Source organism: Polyodon spathula, chromosome 11 (genome assembly GCF_017654505.1).
Source record: "Polyodon spathula isolate WHYD16114869_AA chromosome 11, ASM1765450v1, whole genome shotgun sequence".
In the NCBI taxonomy this organism is placed as follows: domain Eukaryota; kingdom Metazoa; phylum Chordata; class Actinopteri; order Acipenseriformes; family Polyodontidae; genus Polyodon; species Polyodon spathula.
This window is the reverse complement of record NC_054544.1, coordinates 43,417,236-43,442,682: the sequence shown is the minus strand read 5'-3', so window position 1 is coordinate 43,442,682 and position 25,447 is coordinate 43,417,236. Positions and strand designations below refer to the sequence as shown.

General features: G+C 38.4%; 1 protein-coding gene across 4 annotated transcripts in view; it reads left to right on the top strand.

The window, feature by feature from the left end:
- Positions 1-25,447, top strand: part of LOC121323010 (pre-mRNA 3' end processing protein WDR33-like) — a 62,486-nt gene that overhangs the window by 16,747 nt on the left and 20,292 nt on the right. For all 4 annotated transcript variants that reach the window (XM_041263721.1, XM_041263719.1, XM_041263720.1 and 1 more), the window contains exons 7-8: positions 5,969-6,066; positions 25,037-25,163. In XM_041263721.1, coding sequence (XP_041119655.1) covers positions 5,969-6,066; positions 25,037-25,163 — 225 coding nt within the window. The remainder of the gene's footprint in view (positions 1-5,968; positions 6,067-25,036; positions 25,164-25,447) is intronic.

The window sequence follows — 25,447 nt, the reverse complement described above, 5'->3', positions numbered from 1 at the left end:
ACTTTGCTCTATTCATTTTTCTCTTCTATCCTGACGAATGCTCCAGTCCCCGCCGATAAGAAACATCGCCATAACATGATGCTGCCACCACCATGCTTCACAGTAGGGATGGTGTTTTTTGGGTGATGCACTGTGTTGGGTTTGCACCAAACATAACGCTTTGCATTTAAGACAAAAAGTTCAATTTTAGTTTCGTCAGACCACACAACTTTTTGCTACATGGCTACAGAATCTCCTGAGTTTTTTTGCATACTTCAGACGGGATTCGTGGTGGGCTTTTTTGAGTAATGGCCTCCTTCTTGCCACCCTACCATACAGGCCAGATTTGTGGAGTGCTTGGGATATTATTGTCACATGCACACTTTGACCAGTCTTGGCCATAAAAGCCTGTAGCTCTTGCAAAGTTGCCATTGGCCTCTTGGTAGCCTCTCTGATCTCCTCCTTGCTCTGTCATCGAATTTGGAGAGACGGCCTGATCTAGACAGGGTCTTGATGGTGCCATACACCTTCCACTTCTTAATCGTCTTGACCGTGCTCCAAGGGATATTCAAGGCCTTGGATATTTTTTTTTATACCCATCCCCAGATCTGTGCCTTTCAGCAACTTTGTCCTGGAGTTTTTTTGAAAGTGCCTTGGTGCTCATGGTTGAGTCTTTGCTTTGAAATGCACTACCCAGCAGAGGACACCTATAGGAACTGCTGAATTTATCCTGAAATCATGTGAATCACTACAATTTAACACAGGTGGAGGCCACTTAACTTGGTGTGTGATTTTGAAGGCAATTGGTTACACCTGAGCTAATTTAGGATTGCTATTACAAGGGACGTGGACACTTATCCAACCAAGCTATTTCAGTTTTTATGTTTAATTAATTTTCTACAAATTTCTACAATATTTTTATCACTTGGAAGTTGTGGGGTAGGATATGTACATCAATGAAAAAAAAAACGATTTTAATGCATTTTAATTCCAGGCTATAAGGCAACAAAAGGTGAACATTTTGAAAGGGGGTGTAGACTTTATATAGGCACTGTATGTATTTATGTTGACTATGAATTCAGGTTGTAACACCTGGAAATTGGTCTTATTTCAGAGGGGCCCAGAAAACTACATCCGTTTTTAAAGGTATAATACCCAAGGTTTTAAAAAATAAGTGCAGTGACTGTAATTAGCATAACATTACCACAAGTTCTGTTTTTCTGCCACAACACTAAACTAATTTCCTGTGTTATAGATAAAAGGACAGCATTCTATGCTGCCCATAGGAAAGACGGACAGTAAAACCTGTAATGCAAAGTGAATAAGTGGAAACTAAATACTTTTCGCAAACAGGGTTGAGAAAACAGATCAACACAATACAAAATTACTTCTGAGAATTATCTTAACTGGCAGTGCAAAAAAAATTTAAAAAATGGATGCCTTGGCTATTTCATCTTTTGATTAATTTGTAATTAGTCATCACTTTGTTTTTAAGCGTGACCTCTTCAAAATGACTGTTGTATTATCTTGGAACTGCAGGGTTACCCCAAAACCTTCTTCCCACCTCACTAGTCAATCAGTTTTGATGTCCCTGCTTGTAGAGGATATTGCCTTTTAAGAGCCAGGATAAGATCTGTCATTCCCTCCCTGCTTGTGAGGGTACCTCTATCCGGTCTCCTATTAAGCCTGCCCTGTTCAGTGTTGTTCAGTGGGTGCATACACAATCTGTGGCTTGTTATATTACAATTTAGACCCTACTGTGGATACATTTGCCCCCTAGGTTTAAGTATAGTTGTCTGAAGGTGTCGTTTAAAAAAAAAAAAAATAAAAAAAATACTGGATCTTTCAGCCGTCTTAAACAACCCTCTACAACCCTGCTTGTGAAGTGAGGGTCTTGCTTATAGGGACACTCTAAACCCGTAACTGGATTTTGAAACTATAACTGGATTATACACCACTTCTTGTGAAGGTACATATCCCATCTATATATCTGTCTTTCGCTTTTTAATCTGATCGAGCTTGTCGCACTGGTCTTGACGCTCATTTGTAAAGAACGTTCTTGACGTTACTGGATCGTTTAATTCCAACCTAACTTGACTGCAGCTACATTGGTAAAAGGCAGTTTAGACACTCAAAGCCTCAACTAGGTTGAATGATGCACACTTTTGCTATTGAATTATCTATACATTTGCTTGTATTTGACTAAGATAAATGGTTGAAGACAGTAAGAAAAGACTGACCAATGAAAAGTAACCGTAATCTGAGAACTGGAGGTTTTTATCTCTGAAAAGTCTTGTAGTGATAAGATGGATGTTTGATCCTCCTTGACTAGGTTTAGTAATGCAAGTATAAATACTACAAATGTCATTTAGCTGTTGACTTTCTGGACATAATTGTAGACATAGGGACACTCATTTCAGCAATTGAGTTATCAAGAAAAAGATGTTGAACAGACATGCTTGGTGTGACATGTATTACTTTTTTTTGTCTGCCTAAATAAGCATGGTATTTCATGTTTTAGATATCTAGTAAAGATTTACCAACAAGGACAATCGCTGATTTTTAGCGCCTACCACTAGATAAACAGCCTTTCTGAATTCCTTCTTGCTATAAAGTTAACCAGTACGTTATTGTACTTTTTTTTGTTATATATTTTAAAATCTTATTAGGGCTTCTGATTTTCGGTTTTAATAAATAATGTAATTGGACTACAGCCAGTAAACACCGGAAAGCAGTGAAAATGTTTATTCAATTCACGTTGACCACCCCTTTCCCATTTAAAAAAATAAAAAAATAAATAAATCTGCCTTTCCCAGTGCAGCTGGGCAATGTCCCTCCTTCCTGACTTGTATCTATCATTGATTCATTCTGAATACTTTAAACCCGCCCCAACTACTGAGTGGCAGCATGTTCCTACATTTCTATTGGAGACTCCACTTGCAAGATTTAAAACAAGATTACATTCAGGAATTTTAAGTTGTATTACAGTTAAGATACAGAGGATTTAAAACAGAATTGCAAATTGTGGCAAAAAAAAAAAAAAAAATGCCTGCACACAAAAACCCCAGAATGATGATTTTGGTACAACTTATATGTGCAAGTACTGTCCAGTTATTACTATACATATTTTGACAGAAAAAAGGCAGAGCATTTTGTAGTAGTACAGTAAATTCCACAAATAGGAACACCTCCTAAGAGAACACTTTGCTAACGGAACACCCTTGTGGTGAAACAGAACTTTACTTAAAAGAACACCTTCTTTGCACCAATGTCGATTCGCTAACAACGGATACAGTACTGTTGTAAGCTGATAACTCATCAAACTTGAATTAAAATGGTAAAAAGCGACTTCGCATCACGAGAGTGTCTTGAGGCACAGTGTTTGGTTTATTCAATTTTTTCAGAACCGTTGTCATATACAAAATGAGTCAATGATGCTGATTTCCACCAGTGCACCTCATCGCTACAAAATGGCATGTAAACAAACGTCAAAATACGCCACTATATCAGACACAAGCCTACGAACAATTTGGCGTTTCTCGTTCTGGTGAGTTGCTTCACCATTCTGTTAAATGTGTATGTCTTGTATATTGTATGGAGTGCCATTTGTGCCAAAACTATCCAGCCGTTAATTTATCAATTTGTTTGTCAGTTTGTCCATAAATGTTAATTCATACAGTAATTCATAAACGTATTTGTTAATTCATCTAATAATTCATTAATTTGTGAATTAATTATTGTATGGACCTGCACATTTCCCAACAAACTTCCAACTGTCAATCGTGTACTGTGCCGAAAACACTGCAACCTTTCTAGCCAATGGGAGCACACACTAATATTTTAACCAGTGAAAATCCGGCCTCACTCAAAACTAGTTTATTAACATACACTTGCCTGTTGATTTTCTTTTACTTCAGTTCATTTCATATGTTGATGCATGTGCATCATGACAAGTAATACATATTTATTGATTCATACTGTGTCTGGTGGCTAAATCCATCTTCGAGAACACTTCAGCTATAAGAGCACTTCGCTTGCTTCCCGAAGGGTGTTCTCTTGTATACTGTATATGAGCATGGACATTTTGTTTATGCATTATGGCTCTTGCTGTCTTGAGAGTCAGTCATTCATTGTTCCAGTTGGGATCAAAATGCTCTCAAATAGGACATCTTACTGTAGGCAATTGGAAAATATGGTTGTTTCTCGGTCTGTTAATACATTTGGTTTATTAACTTTGCCAGTCTTGACGACTTCCAATTTTACTTTTACCTGAATCTCCTTTGACATGTAATGTACCTTAAGTATTGAAAGTCTTATACTGAATTGTCGGCACTAATAGCCTTGGCTTGTTTTAAATTGATTGAAACTAACCGGACAGACCCCTTTAACAGGTTTATTTTAAATGAGGTGTAAACCTTAAATGAATTTATTTATGTTTTATTGAAAATGAACCATACAATTTTGATTCTTTGCAGACTATATTTACACCTTCAAAATTACAAAATATGTAAATGTCACTTTTTGTTTGGATTTCTAGTTAAAATTGCCCTCAATAGTGTCACATGGGAGCTGAATGTCCATCTTATCCCCTTATGGCATTTCTCTCTCATCCTATAAAGAGCAAAGTTTACAATTTTGTAATGCTGCAGAACAACAATTAAGAGGAAGGTGTAGAGCTTTTGCCAGACATTACAACCAATTAGTAGACACAGCAGCTTGGACACAGATTTTCACAGAAGGGTTTCAGTGCTGCCTTTATACGTGCTTTGGAAAGCATGTATTCGGCATAACGTACCCATTGAAGAATTGAGAGATCCCATGTTTCAATCTACCTTTTCAAGATTCAAAAGTAGGAGTTGTTTTCTGGAAACTGCCTCATACCATGCTCTGATTAATGGGCCATCCCAGTATCCGACCTATTTAATAATCCAAATTCCCTTTAGACGAACTTCAAAAACTATTCACACTAGCACCCCTCTTCCATTAGAGGCGAGTCCCAATCCTAAAGTTCAATGCCAAACTGCTTTTAAGTTCATACCAGTTTTATTTGCATAGTAAAGGGAACACTAGACCATGCTGCCTCCCAGGCGCACCATTTCCTAGTGACAGGACCAAATTGTTTTGGCTCTAACTACTATTGCTTCCTTTTAATCACTGGGACAACATACATTCATGTTCCTCTGCTCTAACTTAAAGGCCATCCTGGTTTCTAGTCCCTGAGCTCCAACTATTAGTACACATGCTTACCAGTCGGCCATACTGCCCTTCAAGCCACAGTTCCCAAATCTGTGTAAATCTGATTCCAGTTGCATGTCTAGAAGTACATATTTGAGTTCCACAGGTAACCTACTTTTGTTGAAGTACTATTTTAGTTTAGCAACATACAACACCAAGGCTGTATTGTTTGTTTCACTTAGAATAACAATGTAATTATGCATGAGCTGTCTAGTTCCAGAGGTGATGCTGACTAACTGGATACACGATATTTATGTAGAATGATCCAATACCTCCATTCCCTAGGCTTGTTTAAAAGTCACATCTGAAGTGTGACTGAATGCAAAGCCTAAATTGTGAGTGTGATTGTATCGAGGATGCTAATTAAATAAATAAATCCTTCTCCAGTTAAATATAAAGATCCAGTATCTTTGTCCCAAACCAGACCAGAGTCCAGTTCTTGCTTTGTAAATGGAACCAGTGCATTGTTCTGCCCCCCCCCCACAAGACTGGGCAGAAAAGGGGCTGGAGTCCAGTTCTTGCAAAAATGACTCTTCATATTAAAATATCCTGATGAAAGAGTCCCCCCCTCAAATACGGGCACTAAAGGATTTGGGTTCCAGTTCTAACATTAGAAGGTCGGTCTCCAAAGTGGACAGTACCCAGTTTGGTGTTTGTTGCATTAAAATATCCAGTGGCTCTGTCCTAGAGAGGGACTGAAGCCTGTCTGTCCTCCTGAAATGCTGACTTCTCTCCTCCTGCTATGTGTCTTCAGTTTCTCACCCACGGATAGTAAATTTGCCACTTGCTCTGATGATGGAACTGTTCGCATCTGGGACTTTCAGCGGTGCCACGAGGAGAGAATCCTGCGAGGTATGTGTATCCCACAGCAACACAGACACTACGCCTTTGAATGTTTCGTACTGATTTTACTTATGATGCATGTGCACACATACAGTACATGCAAATACACATGCATTCAAGTTATACTGTATGTTTCCCCACTATTGCCAGCATATGTTTATTTTAGTAGCTTAACTTTGAACAGTAAAGTACTGGGCTTCTTTGTAGAGCTGTTGCAATAACAAAAATGAGGACAGGTAAAATGTGAGGTAGTGGGTTTGGGTATTCATTCATGGCCATTAAATAAACATGGTCCTTAGGTTAGGATTAGAATGTATTTTATGAATGTTTTGGACGGGTAGGAAGTTGTTAATGATGACGCAGCAGAATTCAAATATTTTCATGGTCTATAAGAGAATTGTTACTGTGTTGAGTATGTTTGTTTCACTCCCAAAAAAGATCAGGAACAACATGTGTCTCTGCTCTAAAGTAAGTTTCTTAACTACTCCTGCAATATCTTTATATTTTAAAAACAATTATGTTAAGTTCAAAATGCAATCTTGATGTTGGTCCATTAAAAAGGTAAACTCTGCGCTATATTAAGCTGCATGGACAGAAATACAAGCGCATGTCACACTTTTGTCACACTTTTTGCGCTGGTCAGAACCTTTATTTTTTATTTATTCTGAAGAAGAAAACCAGCACAGCATTCTAGCCTTTTGTGGTAATTTTTCTGAATTTATACTTTTTAATAAGTAGTAATTGTGAAATGCAAGCATTTTAAATGGGTGCAATTAAAAACAAAAAAATAAATGTATCGGTATGTTTCCCTTCAGTAGTCCATCACGCTGTACTGTACAAAAAAAGTGGCAAATCTTGCTTGATCTTCATAAATGAAGTATTGAAATGGTAAGCCTTAAAGTAGAAGGTGCTTCCATTCAGTTGTGTGTAATTGCAAAGCAGGGTAATTGTTTTGCTATTCCACTTCTATCATATTTTCTTATGGAATTTAAATTAAATTGCCATTTCACAGTAATCTGCTGTTCCCCATCATTGTGCGTACTTCAATTTAGGCAGAGGCAGGAACTTGAAGAATATTGCACACTGGAACCACACATTTCTAGTTTAGATCATCTGTCTGTTTTAGGGATTTATATTTGAGAATAGAAATAAGTCATGCTTTCTCAGTAAATTAACTTCTCTGTGTTTATTACTGCACATGTATCCACTCAAGTGTACCAAGTGATTCTGCTCTGTGCAAATTGCATCTTTTTTTTTTTTTTTTTTTAACAAAAGATCAGTTTTCCATTTTATAGTATAAACGTGGTGCTGTAAAATATGTACTGTGTTCCTTCACTTTTCAAAAAAAAATGTATACTAAAACAGCTGGTGTGCAACTTTGGTAATATTTTTATTGGTTCAGTGAACCATATTTGAAATTATGCAGATTGCTGTTTTTTCTCTCCATTTACACCATCCTTATACTTGGTAGTACAGGGCCTAAGATCCTTAACTGATTAAAGTTTTAGAAGAACAAGTTTGTATGTTGATCAACCTTATTTTGTCTTGTTAGTTTAACAGAAGGGATATGGAAACTTCATGAAGTTGCACTTTGTTGTCTTTAAGCTGTAGATTTTGTTGCGTCTTTAGTTTCAGATGCAGACCTGTGTAGACTTTTTTCAAATAAGTTTCAAACATGTTATGTAATAAAAGCAATATCTAAAGTATGTTTTATAAATGTGAAAGATTATATACCTGTATTTGCCGTGCATGTGTTCTGAAAATCAATTCCGCAAGCTTCAACATTTATAACCAACTAACTGAATGACTTTCGAAACCTATTGAGATTCCAGTAACCAGCCAGATCAAAACGTTACTTGGCATGACAAAGCCACCTGGTGTGCCTCTTTGTTCGTTACCACCTTTTTTTTTTTAAGCAATAATTCAGAGTTCCACGTCATTGATACAGGGTGATATGTAAAGTGGAAATAAGAATAATTGCACAGTAGCCAGGTTTTACAATGATCATCTTTGTTTTGTAACAAGCTCATGTTTGTCCCACAGTAAAACCTTAAATGAGTCCAACTGTGCAATTATTGTTTTATTGCAATCCCAGTTAGAATACTTAGTCATGGCTACATTTAAATTACTCCAGATAAACTGTCCTGCAGTGAGTTTACTGTCTATCTGTCCATAATCCTGTTAAACTTTTGTGATTTAATTGTGTGTGGCACTGATAGCTCTGTTTTATTTTTCTTCAGTATATAATCCATTCCCTGTGGACTGCAGTGTTTGTAGATCCCGTGCCATTATTTTAGATTTCAGTCATAACACAGTTGCACTTGCTACAGTTGGATCAAAAACCTTTTGACCCTTTCAGTCCTGAATTAGTTTTTGTCGAGCTGAAGAATAAACTCCTTTATTGAGTATACATGAACAGGACAATTTATTCAATTTTTAAGTGTGTGTGTGTGTGTGTGTGTGTGTATATATATATATATATATATATATATATATATATATATATATATATATATTTTTTTTTTTTAAATTACTTATAAATTGGACTTTACAGCATAATATTAGGTGAAGAGGTTATATGTAGTTCATATAACCTCTTCACCTAATTGTTGCTTACAACCCTGTAATATTGTTTCATGTAATAAAAAATATTTTAATAATAATGATGTAATTATAAATTAAACATTTAGAAATCAGCCATTTAAGGATTTGTCTTATCCTGTGTATAGGTCATGTGTCTCCTAACATAAATCATTTTGCACAGTTCGAGCAGCTTCACTTCACGGTCTTTTCACCCAAACTGCACAAGATGACATCTCTTCTAATAATAATAGTTCTCTTTCATTATCACTGGCCCTCTTTTTCTGGCATTATTGCAGAGAAAGATTATTGGACAGAAACTGATTTAAAACGCAGGATGAGATTTTGTACCTGAAATGTAGCATTAGCTTGTACTGTAACATTGTGTTTGAATGCAGTGCAGTCCCTCTATAACAGTGGTGCACAACTTGGTCCTGGAGGGCCAGTGTCCCTGCAGGTTTTTTTTTTTTTTTTTTTTTTATTCCAACTGCACCCTAAAGTACTTTATTGGACCTTATTAGAAGCTTAATTGGTCCAATTAACTAAATTAGAGTATGGTTAGAACAAAAACCATGAGGGATGCCGACCCTCCATGACCTGAGTTGTACACCACTGCTGTATAACCACTTCATCCAGAGCTGGTCCTTGCAGAGGAGATCTTCAGAGGGTCTCAAAGTCTGCAGCATCTGCATATGATCTAATACAAGCAAACAACCAAAGGATATTCAACAGCTGAAATATATAATGGAATCTGTTCATGCACAGGAACGTGAAATAAAATAAGTTTTCCAGTAATATACAAGTTCATAAATCATGATGCTTCCCTATTGGAAGATCATTTGTAAACCTACCACCCATATTAATCAATCCGTAACAAGCACAGTACAGAATTCAAAATAAAGACGAGAAAAATGAGCGTCAGACCAGTAAAATAAATGTAAGAGAAAAAAGAAGACAGATAAAACACTGCTGATAACACCTTATTTGTGTTTGAATTCGGTGGGAGAAACGGGATAACCACATACACAAAAAAGACTTGGAGAGTCACAATTTGTGCTATTGGTAACATCAATTTCATGTCCAATGTATTTTATATAATGATTGGTTTTCATTCCTGCAATTATTTTTTTTATTATTTTTTTTCCCTAAAACAAATATGCCTTTATATTCATTACTGCCCCAAACCAGTTTCACAGTTTTATTATGTGATAATATATTCTAATCCATACATTAAGCTTTCCTACGAGGGGAGCTTGTATGAATTTACAAATACATAGCTGTCTTTTGATTTGTTCATACTTAACTGCAATTATCCGTGTTGTCCAAAAAGTTAGTTAAACCATTTCACTGATATGTTTTAATACAGAGATATCAACAATGCAGATGTTTTTATTTCACAGAGCTGCTTTATTTGATTATGCCTCCAGGATGCTTTTTTTTTTGCTCCCGTTTGTATCACAGAGTTCTATTCACTTCCAGTTCTGTAGTTTTTAACATTTCCACTTTCAAGCTGTCTCGCAGTCATCATTATCATCTTATTTTCTATTCTACGTAAAATATATTTACTGGTTGACTTTTTCCATTTCACCATGGGTCAGTTGCAGCATAGTCCTGATTTGCACAAAAGGGGGATTAATACTTGGTTCTCACTGGAATGCTTGATATGCCCAACAGGGGGATTAACACCTTGTTCTGACTGGAATGCTTGGAAAAGATCTGGGGTTGGATCACTTCAGGAATCAATTCTGTTACATCTGACCCAAGATCGTTTACTTTTTACACTATTGATCACATTGTGCGCCAACATCAGTTTCTGGCGCTCTTCCATATTTTTCTGTCCCATATCTGATCCCAGATCAATTGTTTTTATGATTACAATTTTTAAACTAGCTCTGCTCACAACAAATTTATGTATCTAACAACATTTAGCGTCCTAAACCCCACACAAATTCCAGTTGCTCATTTTAGCATGAGTTTTCCCATCTAATTTATTTCATTTCCTGGCGTGGATTACGTGCTAAATTAACCCATGTTAATTTGCTTTCTCACTAAGCCAATTAATACAAATCCAGTATTCGAGCCAAGAGGCGCATATTTTTTGGTCTCAGGTCGGTTCAATTAAATTGCCCCTGTCGATGATTTGCGTCTTTCCCCGTTACTCTTCAAACTATCTGTTCAAAGTGCTTGTACTAATGTTGGTATCACTGTTTATCTTAATTGCGGCTCGTTGGGATCATGAGTTAAATTTGCATAACGTTTAGTGCTGGTTTACAGCGTGCTGAACCAGACCATTGTCACAAAATTAACAGTCGAATGACATTGGAGACTATATTAGTCTGCATGCTCAGTCCCCCTTTTCTTAATATTTGCTTGCAAATCTGTGTAATGAGTTAACATAAAAACTGATGTTTCTGTTCCTTATGTCATTGGCCAGGATATATTACTATGCTTAATGTATGTGTTTTTTTTTTTTTTTTCTATTAAGCATTTAAAACTTACAATGCTAATAAAAATTGACTGGTAATTTTCCACTGGAACTTTTCAGTTTCACATGCTAATGCTATGCATTTACAGTGTTTTTATTATAGTTTTACAAAGCATTACCATACCCCCCAGGGCATCATGCTTAGCAGTACTTTACAATGGTTCATGATGTATTTTATTTAAAACTTGCACTTTTATTAAGTCTGTGTGTTTCTCTTGGTAGAGTGTAATTTAATTAATAGTATTTTGTTTTACCTTTGTAATTAGTATTTTTTTAACCTAGAAGAAAAAACTGTTGTCTCTGGATATTAAGAATGGAACAAGTTGTTCCATGTAGTTTCCCGAAAATGTATCTTAATTTGTATACTGTATTCTTGATATTGCTCATGTAATGTATGCAGATTATTAATCCCAATTTAAATGGGGAATTTTTTGCTTATTAAAATGCTGTATAAATGTACTTTAGAATATTTAGAGTACAGCCTTTATAAAACAGGCTACAAATCATGAACATTTAAGCACAATGTGGTTATTACTGTAGATCGTCCTGCTAAAGTACACAGTTTTAAAGCATGAGTTGTGTAGGTTGGTGGATTCCACTTATATCAATGTTAAAAAGCAATACGGTGGACATTATGCACACTGTATGCCATTGAAAACGATTACTCGTGTAAATAAACTGAAGTGGAGGGAAAATAATGTGGTCTAATTCTGTTTGCAGTACAATGCAAAGGATGTTTCTTCAAAACGTTTAGGAAACCCTGGTTTATTTTCTAATTACTGGTCTATGGGTTGGTTCCCATGATCAGTCTTGGCATGTTCCAATCAGCTAAACTAAGTAACTGAATCTTCTGATTTACTTTGCTGCAATTGGGATTCCTTTTGTTCAGTTCTTTGGAATGTTCTAGTCCTGAAGTCATTTTGCTTGAAGTGGACTAAACTACAGGTGTATTACAATCAACCCCATAAGTCTTTGTGTGAGTCTACAAGTTCATTTTCAGAGGTACATTTACATTTACGTTACAGCATAATATCTAGTTGGCATAGTGTGAAATTAGCACTTTCCTCCAGTACCTTTTACCAAATAATCTCGTAAACTATCTGAGATTGCACCTTCATGTCTTCAGTGTAATGGAGAATCTAACGACACCCTTCACTTGTGATCTAAGATGACTGACAGTGTGGCTTTTTGGTTTCTTGATGATAAAAAAACAATGATGTATCACTGAGATACTGGCTTAATATTAAACTACTGTATCCTGTAATTCTCTTGGTCAAGTTCGATTGTGGATATCGTACAAGAATAACAGACACTTCACCACACTTGTACTACAGATGCCGCGAGACAGTGGTGTAAAATAGGAAGCAAATGCCCTCTCAAACATTACACACCACACAAGGGTAAAGTGTGCCGTAAATTGTTGTAGTAAGGTAGACTGTGATCCAATCAAATTAACAAACAAAGAATGCTGTGCCAGGATCCTGCTTTTACTTGAAAGGTACTTTACATGCATTTAAGTTATTTTAGAGTAAAATATATTTAACATTTAATTAGTTTGCTCTACCCTTACTTTAAATAGGCCATCTACAGTATAAAGACAGTGATAGATAAGTTAGTGCTAGATTTGACTCTTGTCCCCTATGTGATGCAATATTCTGTTAGCTTTCTTTCTTTTTTTGGGTAGTTTTGTTTTATTTAATATTTTTTTATACTATAATTGTATCATAAAATGTTTTTGCTGTTCATACAGTGTAGGATGTTTAAAATTAGAAAATGGGCTGTTTTTTTCATTAGTACTATTAAATGCCCCTGCTATGTAATCATCAAATACATTTTCTTTATTAAGCATCCCCTTGAGGGGATGGCTTTGAAAACATGCAGCCAGTACAACTGCTAAAATGCCATAAACCGTTTTGGGTGTGCACTTCCATAGTTTCATACTTGGCACACAACTGTATTCTGTGATTTGCTATATTCAAATTCCAGCAAAATCAAGCTCTTTGTGTCAGTGATTTACAAAGCTACCACCACAGAGCATTATATCTCAGAAACCAATTAAGGTAGTGACATGGTATGTTTGCAGAGTTACATAAACCCTGCTTGCTGTGTAACTTTTGAAGTTTCTTCTGTATAGAGACAGTACAGCTTTAGTTATTGCTTTAATATTTAGTACACAGCTGCATCCTATTTTTAAAAACTGGTATGTAAATAACCTTACATTTTGCTCTAAAACGTGTGATAATTGTACTCTTATTTATATATAATTTATATTTATATAATTATATATACCCTTTTTTTTCATATCTTGTGCATAAAAGTAACAAGGTACATTTTTGCTTATGACATTTTTGATGTATTAAAATCACCAACACAATTACAAGAGTCTCTTATACACAAGGACGCTTTGTGATTTTTCACATGTTGCACAGAAGACATTTGCTAAAGTATACTGCACTTGTTTCTCTGTAGTAGTTATTTCTTTGTTCATTATTGTTATTTATACACAGCTGTCAATGACATTTTCTTTCCTGTTTTGTTTTTAAATACGTGTTTGATAGTCTGTCCACACCAGTTGCTGTGCACATGCTGTCTAAGCGAGTCTGGGGGGGGTGACCACAGCAGAAACTGACGGGTCTCTCTCTGCGTCACAGCCAAACTCAGCAGGTCCTGCCAGCACTTTATGGGTCTGCACAGGTTTTAGCGACACAGTTGGGAGCATAGTGTCAAAGTTAAGCTTTACTACTTTTGAAACCTGCACTCCAGATAAGGTTTTGTACACTCTTAATGTATTTTGGATGGGTGAAATCCAACATTATCTTGAAGTCGTGAGTACTTTCAATAAATAATTTAAATACTTTAATGCTAACTTATGGGATGTACGTTAACTACAGCCTTACATTAATGTTATTTTGAACTATTGTACACAAACTTGATTTTACAATAAAAACTGCCCTTTCCTGATTTTCTCACTTGAAAAAAAATCCAACAATGTGTTTTTCACAACCATTTAGTCTTGCCTTGGTATTGTAGTCCAGAAGCTGCAACTCGATGTAGTTAGCTACTGTGTCACCGAGTCGAAAAGCCAGACTTCTTGGTTAATGTGTTTCTGGCCATTCCTAGACAGGCTACAATTAACTGTCCTGGCATTTCTATGATCCATTATCTAGCTAATGCGTGGAGCTTATTCACAATTGACCTTGAGACAGCAGGAACCAGCAAAGTACAAGGAACTGCAAGCTGTGTAGCAAAATTGCTCTGCATACTCTTTATGCATTAAATTTTAATATCAAATGTAATTCATATTTTTCAATGCGTAAAACACCCAGTACGCAGCTTAAGGAACCTCAGAAAACTAATATTCAAATGGGATTGTGAGGAAACAATCTTCATAAAGCCCCTGTTACTTCTGCTATTTTTTTTTAATTGTTAATCCACTATAATAATAATTTCAGTGCGCGTGTCTCCTTGCCTCTTCCCCAGTCTACACTCCATGCTGCAGGCAGTTCGACCCATCATGCTAGTCCCAGTTTGCGCTGTACAGCACAGTAGTCGCTCCACCGGGCACTGCCTTCTTCACACTCCCGTACTGTAGATTTTAGCTTGAATATTCAGATCCAAGGTTCTGCCAATAATAAATAATATAAACCTAACATTGAAATTGTTTTCAGTTGAGACACATATAAGATCTTTAGACTAATTGCACATGTCAGTCTTCATTTAAGGTGTCTTGAAGTCATTTATCTTCACACTTGTTGCTTCAGTGAATAGTACAGTTATTGCCCACATCCAGTACTTTTTTTACTTTTAAAACTTAAAAGAAGCAAGGGCAAAGTTCACTTTTTAGAGATCAATTAATATTTATCTATTAATACTGAAATAAATGTTTAAAAAGTCAGTTTTTGACTATCTTTAATGATGTCTCTTTTAGTAGTGCTTCTGTTTGTGTTTTTTTTTTTTTTTTTGTTATATTGGAAACCGGTACAAAACCCAGAATATTAAATGTATTATCTGCCTTTTTCTTAGCTAGTTTAGTTATTTGTTTAAAGTATGCAGAACCAAATAAACCACCAATGTCCCAAATTAAAGATTAGGATTATACTGTTTACAAAAATGAGCTAGTCTACTGTTTTGAAATTATAAAATAAAACATTCTACACAGAGACTTTCTAAGGAAGTTCTTCAGGATGAGTCAAGAGAGTATAAGAATCTGGGGATATATGGAGGCACCTGTCCATTTGTATGTACAATGTGTATGTCACACTTCTACAGATATCTAGAGACTCGTTCTCCAATTGTGATAGAACCTAGTAATTCTTTGGCTGGAATTTGAGATAATGATTGTCCGGATATAATAAAGCTGCTGTCTGGACATGGATGTGATCTACCTCTTATTTTGTATTTACCACCATGGCAGGGGATTTCTATGATACGGACATAAATGGAAGCTGAAAATGGGTGAGGTTTTGTTCATGTCATCCATGCAGATTCCTTGCTTTTTATAAATTGTCTTTTCATAACACCAGGTTTACAGATGCCCTTAAATACTCACCATACATTACTGCTGGAACTTGAGGCACAAGGTGGTAAACTAGTCTTAGGGGCATTTTAAGAGATGATATATTTTATTAAAAAACATGCAAACGTCTTCATCGTATTACCTTGCCAGTTAAGGATCGCTGTGAGTGGAGCTTCTATATTTTTGCAAACTTGTCACTATTTCCACTGCTAATATAAAGTATTTCAGATTCAGACTTGTTGTTTTTAATATTATTTAAACTCCTTGTGCAACACCTAATGGTACCTTTCATTTTGGCCTTTGCCCAAAGATAGCTGCCATATTGGTGTAATGTGCCTCTATGGTTTCTTGATGATAAAGACCTTTGATCTAACTCATAATTTATATGGTAATGGATTGCAATCTGCAAGTGCAGGCTTCTCAATCAAGTGAGTGATTAGTCAGCTACCAGTTTCAGGTCAGCTGTCACTGTTTAATGCTACCCCTAGTACACAGCTGTATTCTGTGATTAATCTCAACGAAGTTCCATTACCAGTGGCCTGGTCATTTCAGGGCCATGTTGTTTTAACCTCTGTTCAATAATACAGATTTTTTTTTCAGAAATGTGTTTTACTCCCATACTTACAAACCGTTCCATCATATGCCATTCCTCTTGTATAATGCCCCTGGGGATGTTTTTGTTTTATTGTAAACTCTTCTTGGTAGATAAATATGTTTCAGTTCTGCACCAGGAGCCAGAATGACAGTTTTCTAGACATCTTTATTTTTCATCCAGTGTTATTGATCTCTTGAGCAGATACAAAAAGCAGACATGAGTGAGCATTTCCAACTGTTTTCTACACAAGCAGAGGAATTCATCTGAATACCATTTAATTCAATAATTAAGACACCTTGGATTTGATGAATACACAACCTATTCACACTAACTGCATCATGCTTGATAGTCATGTACAAAACTTTAATCTAAACCGTGCTATAGAAACCTGATATGACTTGAATCATAAAAGATGTAATGCATATGCGAGATGAATGCAGTAATTGTATTAAACAGGACAGGACATTACTGCACTATGTACTTTTATACATAAGGGCTTCCAAATATTTTATCAACCAGTCCAGGGCACCCTCAAACATTTAACAGATATTCAAAATTAATGTTCATATTCTATTGGTTTGATTTATTAAGAATATAGAAAGAAAAATGATACCTGGAAGATAATTGACATTCACTGTTCTAATTTACTATTCCGATTGAATCAGTGTTTTTCTGCCGATTTTTATTTTTGCCATGTTTAATTAAATGTAACTTTTCAGCACAATTAGATAAGTGGTTAGGTAGATATTTTTAAAAATGCAAGCGTGACACACAGAGAGCCAATGGATAAACAAACTATATATGCCCCCAGGTAATTATACTCTTGATAAAGTCCTTAAGGTCCCAATTGCACAAGCTGTTTTCTGCATGTATGTAGGTGGGACAGACAGACAGACACATACCCTGAGACCTTGACACACTCAATAAGTGCTAAAGAATGTCCTAGTAAGTTTCATCACAAGTGGCAAGCGGTAAAAAATTTGGACTGACAATATACCTTGAGATTGTAATATATTTTAGAAAGTATAGCTGAAGGTGGTCATTAGCAAATTTCTGGACATTTGGACAAGAGATTCTCTAGCTATATGCAAAACTGTAAAATGACAAACAATGGACTGACAAACATCCATATACTTTTAGATTTATAGCCAAGCACATTTTGTGATTTATTGGAAAAAATTGCAATGTCTGTATGTATCCCAGTGACAAGTACGAGTGGTGTAGTGAATACAAAGACAGTCCAGACAGTGAGTTTCTCCCAAAAAGTCAGTGTTTTTAATAAACAACAAAAAAAGAGCCACCCCTGTACCAGCAATGGTATTGGGGGTGGGGGTGGGGGTACACGGCGAGCGTTCGCACTCCAAAACAGAAAACAACAATTGTAGGAGGCAGCATACCACCGTCCTTGCACGGCGCCCTTTCTCGTTGGGAGGGAGATTTACAACACATATCTCATGTCTATCACATATCTCACCTCTCAGAGTGATGCCAATGGAACACTGGGCTAAGTCTACATTCCCCAATGGTCCCCCCTCCCTTGAAAAAAAATCTGCATTTTGATGCTACTTACCCACGCAATGTTTCACAGTGTAGTCGAAGGGTTGCAGCGCCAGATACCAAAGAGTTATCCTGGCGTTCTTGTCCTTCGTGTGTAACCACCACTTGCTCCGGCAAGCTTCAATGATTTCAAGTTCAAGCATATCCTCCACCTCCTTGCAAACGCGCCTCCTGCGACTCTCTGGGATCCGGTACGTCTCTCTCGAACCCTGACACCTAGTGGAGTAATAATAGCATGTGAAATAGCGTTGGTTCTGCCGAGCATGTCAGAAAAACATCATTAAACCTTTCCACTAACTGGTTGAGCTCACATTCTGATCCGGAAGTAACTGTTCCACCATCGGAATACTAGTTGTAGCTGGTGGATTGACAGTAGGATAAATCCTCTTAGTAACTGTCATCAGCTATAAATAGGGCCTCCCATTCATTCCAGGGTTTTAGCAAATTTAATATGATACATTTTGGTTTTATTTCGGCGATTGGGTTGTCTGATTTCATAATTTACATTACCAATTCCCAGTATCACCTCGTATGGCCCCTGCCACTTGCATACAACTTAGATTCTGATGTGGGAAGTAGCAACAGTACTTTATCACCTGGCCGAAAAGTCCAAATTCGTGCTTGTTTCTTGTACTGTTGCTCCTGGCGATGCTGAGTTGGTTTTAGGTTTTCTTGTGCCAAACGACCAACCAATTCTAGGCGGTCTCTTAACATAATTGCATACTTGACTATGTTTTTGGAAGTTTATTTGTTCCTCTCACCCTTCTTTCACAAGATTGAGGATACCCTGTGGTTGCCTCCCATACAGCAGCTCAAAGGGAGAGAACCCAGTCGAGCTCTGAGGCACTGCAAACATCAGGTAGGGGAGGAGTTTAACCCAATGTTTCTGCTGTTGGTTGACAAACCGCTTCAGCATCTGTTTTAAAGTCTGATTAAAACGTTCCGTCAAACTGTCCGTCTGCAGGTGATAAATTGGAGGTTTGAATGGACTTTGCAACAATTTTATATAATTCTTTTAAACGTGACAAAGTTCGTTCCTTGATCATTGAGGATTTCTTTTGGAATCCCTACTCTTGCTATAATATGTACTAGCTCTTAGGCAATTGCTGTAGCACCAGTGGATCTCAATGGTACTGCCTCTGGATATCTGGTCACGTAATCCACCACTACTAAAATATGCATATATCCAGAGTCAGACTGGCTCAGTGGGCCCACTATGTCCATAGCAATGCGTTCAAAGGGAACTGAGATCAGTGGCAGTGGGACCAGCGGGGCCGGGCGAACTCGCCCCGCGCTACTTGCTGGCATTCCGGACACTCCGCTACATATCGCATCACCTCACTAAAAACTCCCATCCAGTAAAACCGAGCCAATCTTCGTTCCCGAGTCTTATCGCTACCTAAATGGCCTGAACATAGGACATAGTGAGCCAACCGCATGATCTCACACCGAAAAGACTGGGGAACGAGTAATTGTGTTACAATCTGACTTGTGCTTGTGGCTTGGGATACTTTATACAATATGTGCCTGACAATAATGTGGTGAGGATATGTCAGCAGCCGGTTATCCTCTACATTCTTCCCCTCGATAGACCAAACCTGCCCCCAGCTGTGTGCCAGCGAAGGGTCGTTCTTTTGTTTCAACGCTAGGTCCACATCTCGGTCCCAGAATTTTGGGATATCGAGCGGAGCTAAAGTAGCTCCTGCGCTGGGGGTCACACTGAGTCCCGATCCCCTTTCCCTTACATTGGACAGATTCTGAAGTCCAGTCCAGACAGTGAGTTTCTCCCAAAAAACGTCTGTGTTTTTAATAAACAAAAAAAAAAGAGCCGCCCCTTTACCGGCAATGGTATCGGGGGGAGGGGGTACACGGTGACTGTTCACACTCCAAAACAAAAACAAACAATTGTATTCCCACTTCCGGTGCACGAAAGTGTGATCTTCAAAATCGGGTCTGTATTGCGTGCTGATGTTGTGCGGTGAGGGAAGTGCTCGGTGCATTGTGGACTGTCTCTGTTGCTGCAGCCCTTTGCTCTCACTGCTCCTCTGCAACAACAAAACAAACACAGCTCCGGTCGTCAGTTTTACTTTTCAGCACAAGGCAGTGTACTGACGTAGCTGTTTCCCCTTTGTACCCATACACTCCCCCCTGTAAACAACCTGTCGCCATGGTTTCTCCAATAAGAGGGCCTTCCCGCAGCTGGTTGCAATGGAGTTGTTCTGGGTACTTGCAACTACACACCCCTCCTAATATGGTCACCTTCCGGTTTCAACCACCTACCGATTCTTTCTATCAGAATTCATAACGGTCGTCTCCGCTGTATTCCAACAGGCATATGTATCTCCAATTAGGGATGAGCAGAGCACTGTTGTCTTGAAAGTATTAAAACCTGAATTTAATAGCTGTCCTTTGCTAGGCAATGTATTTTAAAATTGTTGATTTTGTTATTTTACTGTGTCTTTCCCTTAAAGTTGGTAATTAATTTTAGCAGACCTGCTTTCAGGTTTGAGTGGCTATTCTCTTGAAATGAGTGGTCACACTTGTCAAAACCCCAGAAATCTAGTCCCAGATAAGACGCTTGCTATCTTATAGAAAGACAAAAGTGAAAATGCACTGAATAGTAGGTTTTCTGGTCTGGTTTCAATTTATCTAACCATGCTGGAGATCTTGCACTCTCTGTCTTCTGTAAGGATGTGTTGATCTCAAGACTCAGACTACCATACCATTAAACTGAAGAGCTAGCTCTGCAGTCAAGCAGTTATGTATGTGTCTAGAAGTACTTGAGCTAGAGGAAAACCATTACATTTACCCCCAGCTTAAGAAAAACTTCAACACTTAACATGCTCCATCGCCTCAGAAAGACAGAACCATGTGTGTTACGGCATCCAACAATGATTAAATCTACCTACAACAAATAGTAGAAGTGCCACTGTAACGGATGGGCAGCTCAGCCCATTGAGTTGAATGGAGAAGTCAGAGTTGTTCACATACCATGAAGCTCATGAACCTTAGAGAGAAAAGCAGGGTTAGAAACTCACTCGAACCTTGTATCAAGTCCTGGGTTTCAGGAGCATATGTATGAGAGCAATCAGGCCCTGTAAATAAATACATTGTTCTTCCCCTATAACTACATTAACAACTCCACCTAGTATGAACCTACGGACTAGGGCCAGACTTTTTTATGCTGTGATACAGTAAGTGTGATCAGCTAATTCTGAGTTGGTTTAGCAGGGACCTGATTAAACACATTGGTCATTTCAATAATATACAGTACCTAAACAAGCATGGATCAGTTCGGCCTGTATGCACCGTGGCATAGAGTCTACCAGCCTCTGGAATTCTGCAGGAGGGATGTGGCACCATTCTTCCAAGAGAAAGTCAATCAACTCATGCATGGTTCGTGGAGGTGGAAAACGCTGTCTCAGGCGTTGTTCCAGAATATCGCATAAATGCTGGATTAGGTTCAGATCTGGTGACTGACTGAGAAGGCCATGACATGTGGATAACATCAGTGTCATGCTCATCAAACCATTGGACGACCACACGTGCTCTGTGGATGGGGGCATTGTCATCCTGGCAGCCCCCATCCACAGAGCAAGAAAGAAATGCTGAAACCTAGGGTGAAGATGATCACTTAGTACCATTAAGTAGCGATTAGCATTGACCTTGCCTTCTAAGGGAACGAGTGCACCCAAACCATGCCAGGAAAATGCGACCCACGACATTACGGAACCACCTGAACCCTTCACTATTTGAACCAAGCACTCAGGGCTGTAGAGTTCTTTAGGTTTGTGCCACACGTGCACTCGTCCATTTGTTGAGAACATGGTGAAGATGATTCATCAGACCATATCACATTTCTCCACTGCTCTGTAGTCCATCGCCTGTGCTTTTTGCACCACCGGACTCGCAAACGTGCATTGCCAGGTGTGATGAGCGGTTTGTGCACTGCAACCCAACTATGGTATCCCGCTCTGTGGAGTTCTCGGCGGATCGATTTTGATGAAACTGGCTGCTCGCGCCCCAGGTTGATGTTTGCAGTCAATTGATCTGCAGTTGCTCACCTGTTTTGCCTTGCACTTCGAATTAATGCACAGATATCACGATCCTGGAGTATGCGCTTCCGCCCACTGTTGCCCTTTTCTGATGATGTCTTTCCCTCGGAGTTCCATGCCGACTTCACCTTAAACACCATTGCTCGTGGAACATCAAGTCACTGAAGCTCCTGCCAAATGCGCCCCAACAATCACCCCTCTTTCAAAGTCGCTGAGGTCTCCTCTTGCAGACATGCTATCCGTAATTATAGGCAACCAGGCTTCTAGCATTTTTATACCCGAAGCATGCTCGTATGTTATTTGCTTAATTAACGTATGTCACACACCTGTGTGGAAGCCCTTGCTTTCAATATACTTGGTGTCCCTCATTTACCCAGGTGTTTCCATTTTTTTTTTTTATCCATTACCTGTACATAGCTTTGTTGCCCGTGGCTAAATATGCATCTTATGCTCGGCTCTGTACCTCAGCTGATAGGATGAACCAGTTGTAATGTTTTTATCGTGTAGAAATGTCCGTTCAGGATATGGTATCTGTCTTTTGTCCCAGCGAATCAACCAGTCCATGTTCTTGAAATGAAACCTCCCTGTGCATAAAACCAATGTTAGCTGTGAATCATATCCTGATCCTGATTTAATGATCTTGCTTCAAAAGCATGGACCTATTTATGAAATCACCAGTTGAGTGTTGTAGGCAACATTGGGCCTGAGGTCCTCAAGCCACACTTCACCCCTAAATGCCAGAAAACAAACATGTGATGACTGAAGAAACACACCTACTGAAAGGCAAGTAGGGACAGAAACTACCAGTGCCAGGATGGGATGGAGGGGGGTGATACTTGGACGCCAGAATCACTGTTGAGCCCTCTTGAGGTGTCGTGGGCTAGTCAAGAAAACACCGAGGATGGAAGGTGCCCACTTGAAGACGCCAGAGATGTACCGTACTTAGCTCAATCCAGACGGTTGTCATGCTGCTGCGCTGGGGAGACCACACAGGGTTGATCCCCGGAGCCAGCATCGCAGCCGTTGTGCTGATGCACTGGGGAGGCAAAATGAGCTGATCCCTGGAGCCAGCATTACACTTCAGCAGTCAACACCAGACAGAAGGATATCTACTTCATCAGGTGGAAAACAATGCAAATGGATGGAGATTCATGGATCACATTAGCTTACTGCAAAGATACTTCTTAGTTGGTGCTTATCTTGGCGAGAGCCGAGTTCAAATCAGCATGAAGTTTAACATCTACTCTCATGTACTGGAAATCATGCCCACCCAAACTCTTGCCCACTGAATGTTAAATAGCAACAAAGAGAACCACCACAATTATAATTATTTTATTAAAGGGTTTTACACACTGAAAGCTTTTTACTGTGCTCTGCTGCATCTTCTCTAGGACACTGCCACATAGCAAAGAAAACCACTTGGTTTGCCTGCTTTCCATATAGGAGTACAAGAAGAAAAAGTTGTAACCATTCCAGGACAACAGTACTGTTGTTTTATTATATGGATTCCTATTCACTGTCCAAAGGATTTTATCAAAATGACTAAGTATGTGCTGCTCTTGGGTAAACTTTTTTTTTCTGTTTTTCTCTTGCAAAGCTGTCCTTTTTATTATTATTTTTTTGGTTGAATGAATAAATGGTCTGTAAAAAAATACGTGATAACTAAACTGGAAAACTGCCAACCAGTTGTGCGAACTACTTCCACGTCCTTCGTGGTCATGGGCCTCCTTTCCAGACCTGCTCATTCCCTCTCTTGCCAGACATTGCATGAGAAGTGGCAGCGATTCCAAGATGCTGGTAGAAAATCAGCTGGGGCAAGCAAGGACTTTTACTTCCTATGCCTTCCACCAATGTCAGCTGATACCAGGAAAGCCAGCAGAGCTGAATCTGTTAGCTCTGGATATATTTTTTTGAGTGTGCTTTTTCATAGCTGCTCATTGTTGCTTTATAATACAAAACGCCTTCGGCTGTCACTGTCTGAAGTTTAGGCTTTTGGGGAAATATTTGTACTTTTTTTTTTTTTTTTCACAAAACATATGAAGTACTGTGTCTTAGCAAGGTCTAAGTACTGAGACAAAAATCTCATTTTTCTTCCCATTAGACTTTTCAGAAGCCCTTGCTATATTTACCTTCTCCAGCTATAGGAAACTAAAAAAGACTAACACAATCTTAAACGCACAAAGACGCTTGCCATTTTATGTATGTTTTTAGGCCCATTATGATGTTTGTCAAAGGAGTTTCTTGCTGGTCTTACACACCTGCTGTTTCTTCTGGAGCACCAGTGCTGGGGCAGTGTGGTGCCCACAGTTAGCTCACAGGCTTGTCAACAGGAAAAGTTGTGGTGTGTGGGAATACAAGCAGTTATATTGCCTAGCCTGGGTTTCAGCCATATACTGCAATGTATGTGTGCCATTTTTCATCCTTATCAGTTGAAGTGGCAAACTTATACTCAAAAGACATGAATACAAACAATATTGTACATACTTTGGCCTGCAGTTTTTCCATCTGCCACATTGTACCCAGCAGCAGGTTAATTTGTTTTAAGACATAAGCTAGCCATTCACTGTAGGTGAAAAGAACACAATTTTATAGTTTTCTCTGTACATGAGGCTAGTGTGACTCCAGACTGCCTTAGACATACAAGCACTGCAACCTAGTATTATTAACTACTTTCCACATCACTCAAGTACCTTCATCATTTTAGCTTAATAGTCTAACCATGGAGCTACTCAAGCTCAGTCATGTATGCAATATAATCAGAAAATCCAAAATACTCAAACCCACTAACACGCTAACCCTGCTGCGGATTTGATTGTTAACTGAGCTAAAATTAGAAGTAAACCAAGAAGAAGTGTTTAGTCTAATGCCTGCATCCTGTACACCAGAGTTTATTATAATGTTGATGAATGCTCTCTGTAGTTTCTTGAAGCCATAAACTTTTGAACTAATTTCAACACTCTTACCAATGAGCTACTCAAACCCCATTGCCTGCCACGCTAAACTAATCAAATCCACTACTATGCAGCAACCACTGACCCCCCTCAAACTCACTACTTTACACAACTTAGTCCAGCACTCTCTTCTGGCCATGATTGCTGAGACTGTGAAAGCCACTACATTCTACACTGCAGCATGTTGCATTGGTTGCACTAGTCTGGTGTATCCACCTGCCCCTTTCTGACTCTCTGTAGGGCATGGAGCAGATGTGAAGTGTGTGGATTGGCATCCTACAAAAGGGATGGTGGTTTCAGGAAGCAAAGACAGCCAGCAGCCAATCAAATTCTGGGATCCAAAGACAGGACAGAGCCTTGCGACGCTGTAAGTTATAAAAGTTAATCTTTCTCTCTTCCTCCTCTTTCATCCTGCAGTTTGTTTTACTGGTAATGTTTTTGAAGCAACGTTGTCTGGCATATGGAACGTCCAGAAAAGTCTTCCATTTAACAAGATCCTAAAGGGACCTATCTTGCAAAAATGTGAATAATATCGTTGTGATATAAAAGCAGCAAGACAGCTTAGTTGCATTAAATTAGTATTTTGTTGTTAGAATTGTACATTCAACAAAGATAATGCACTCTCACGCTGCATCCAAAACTTTTAAGATG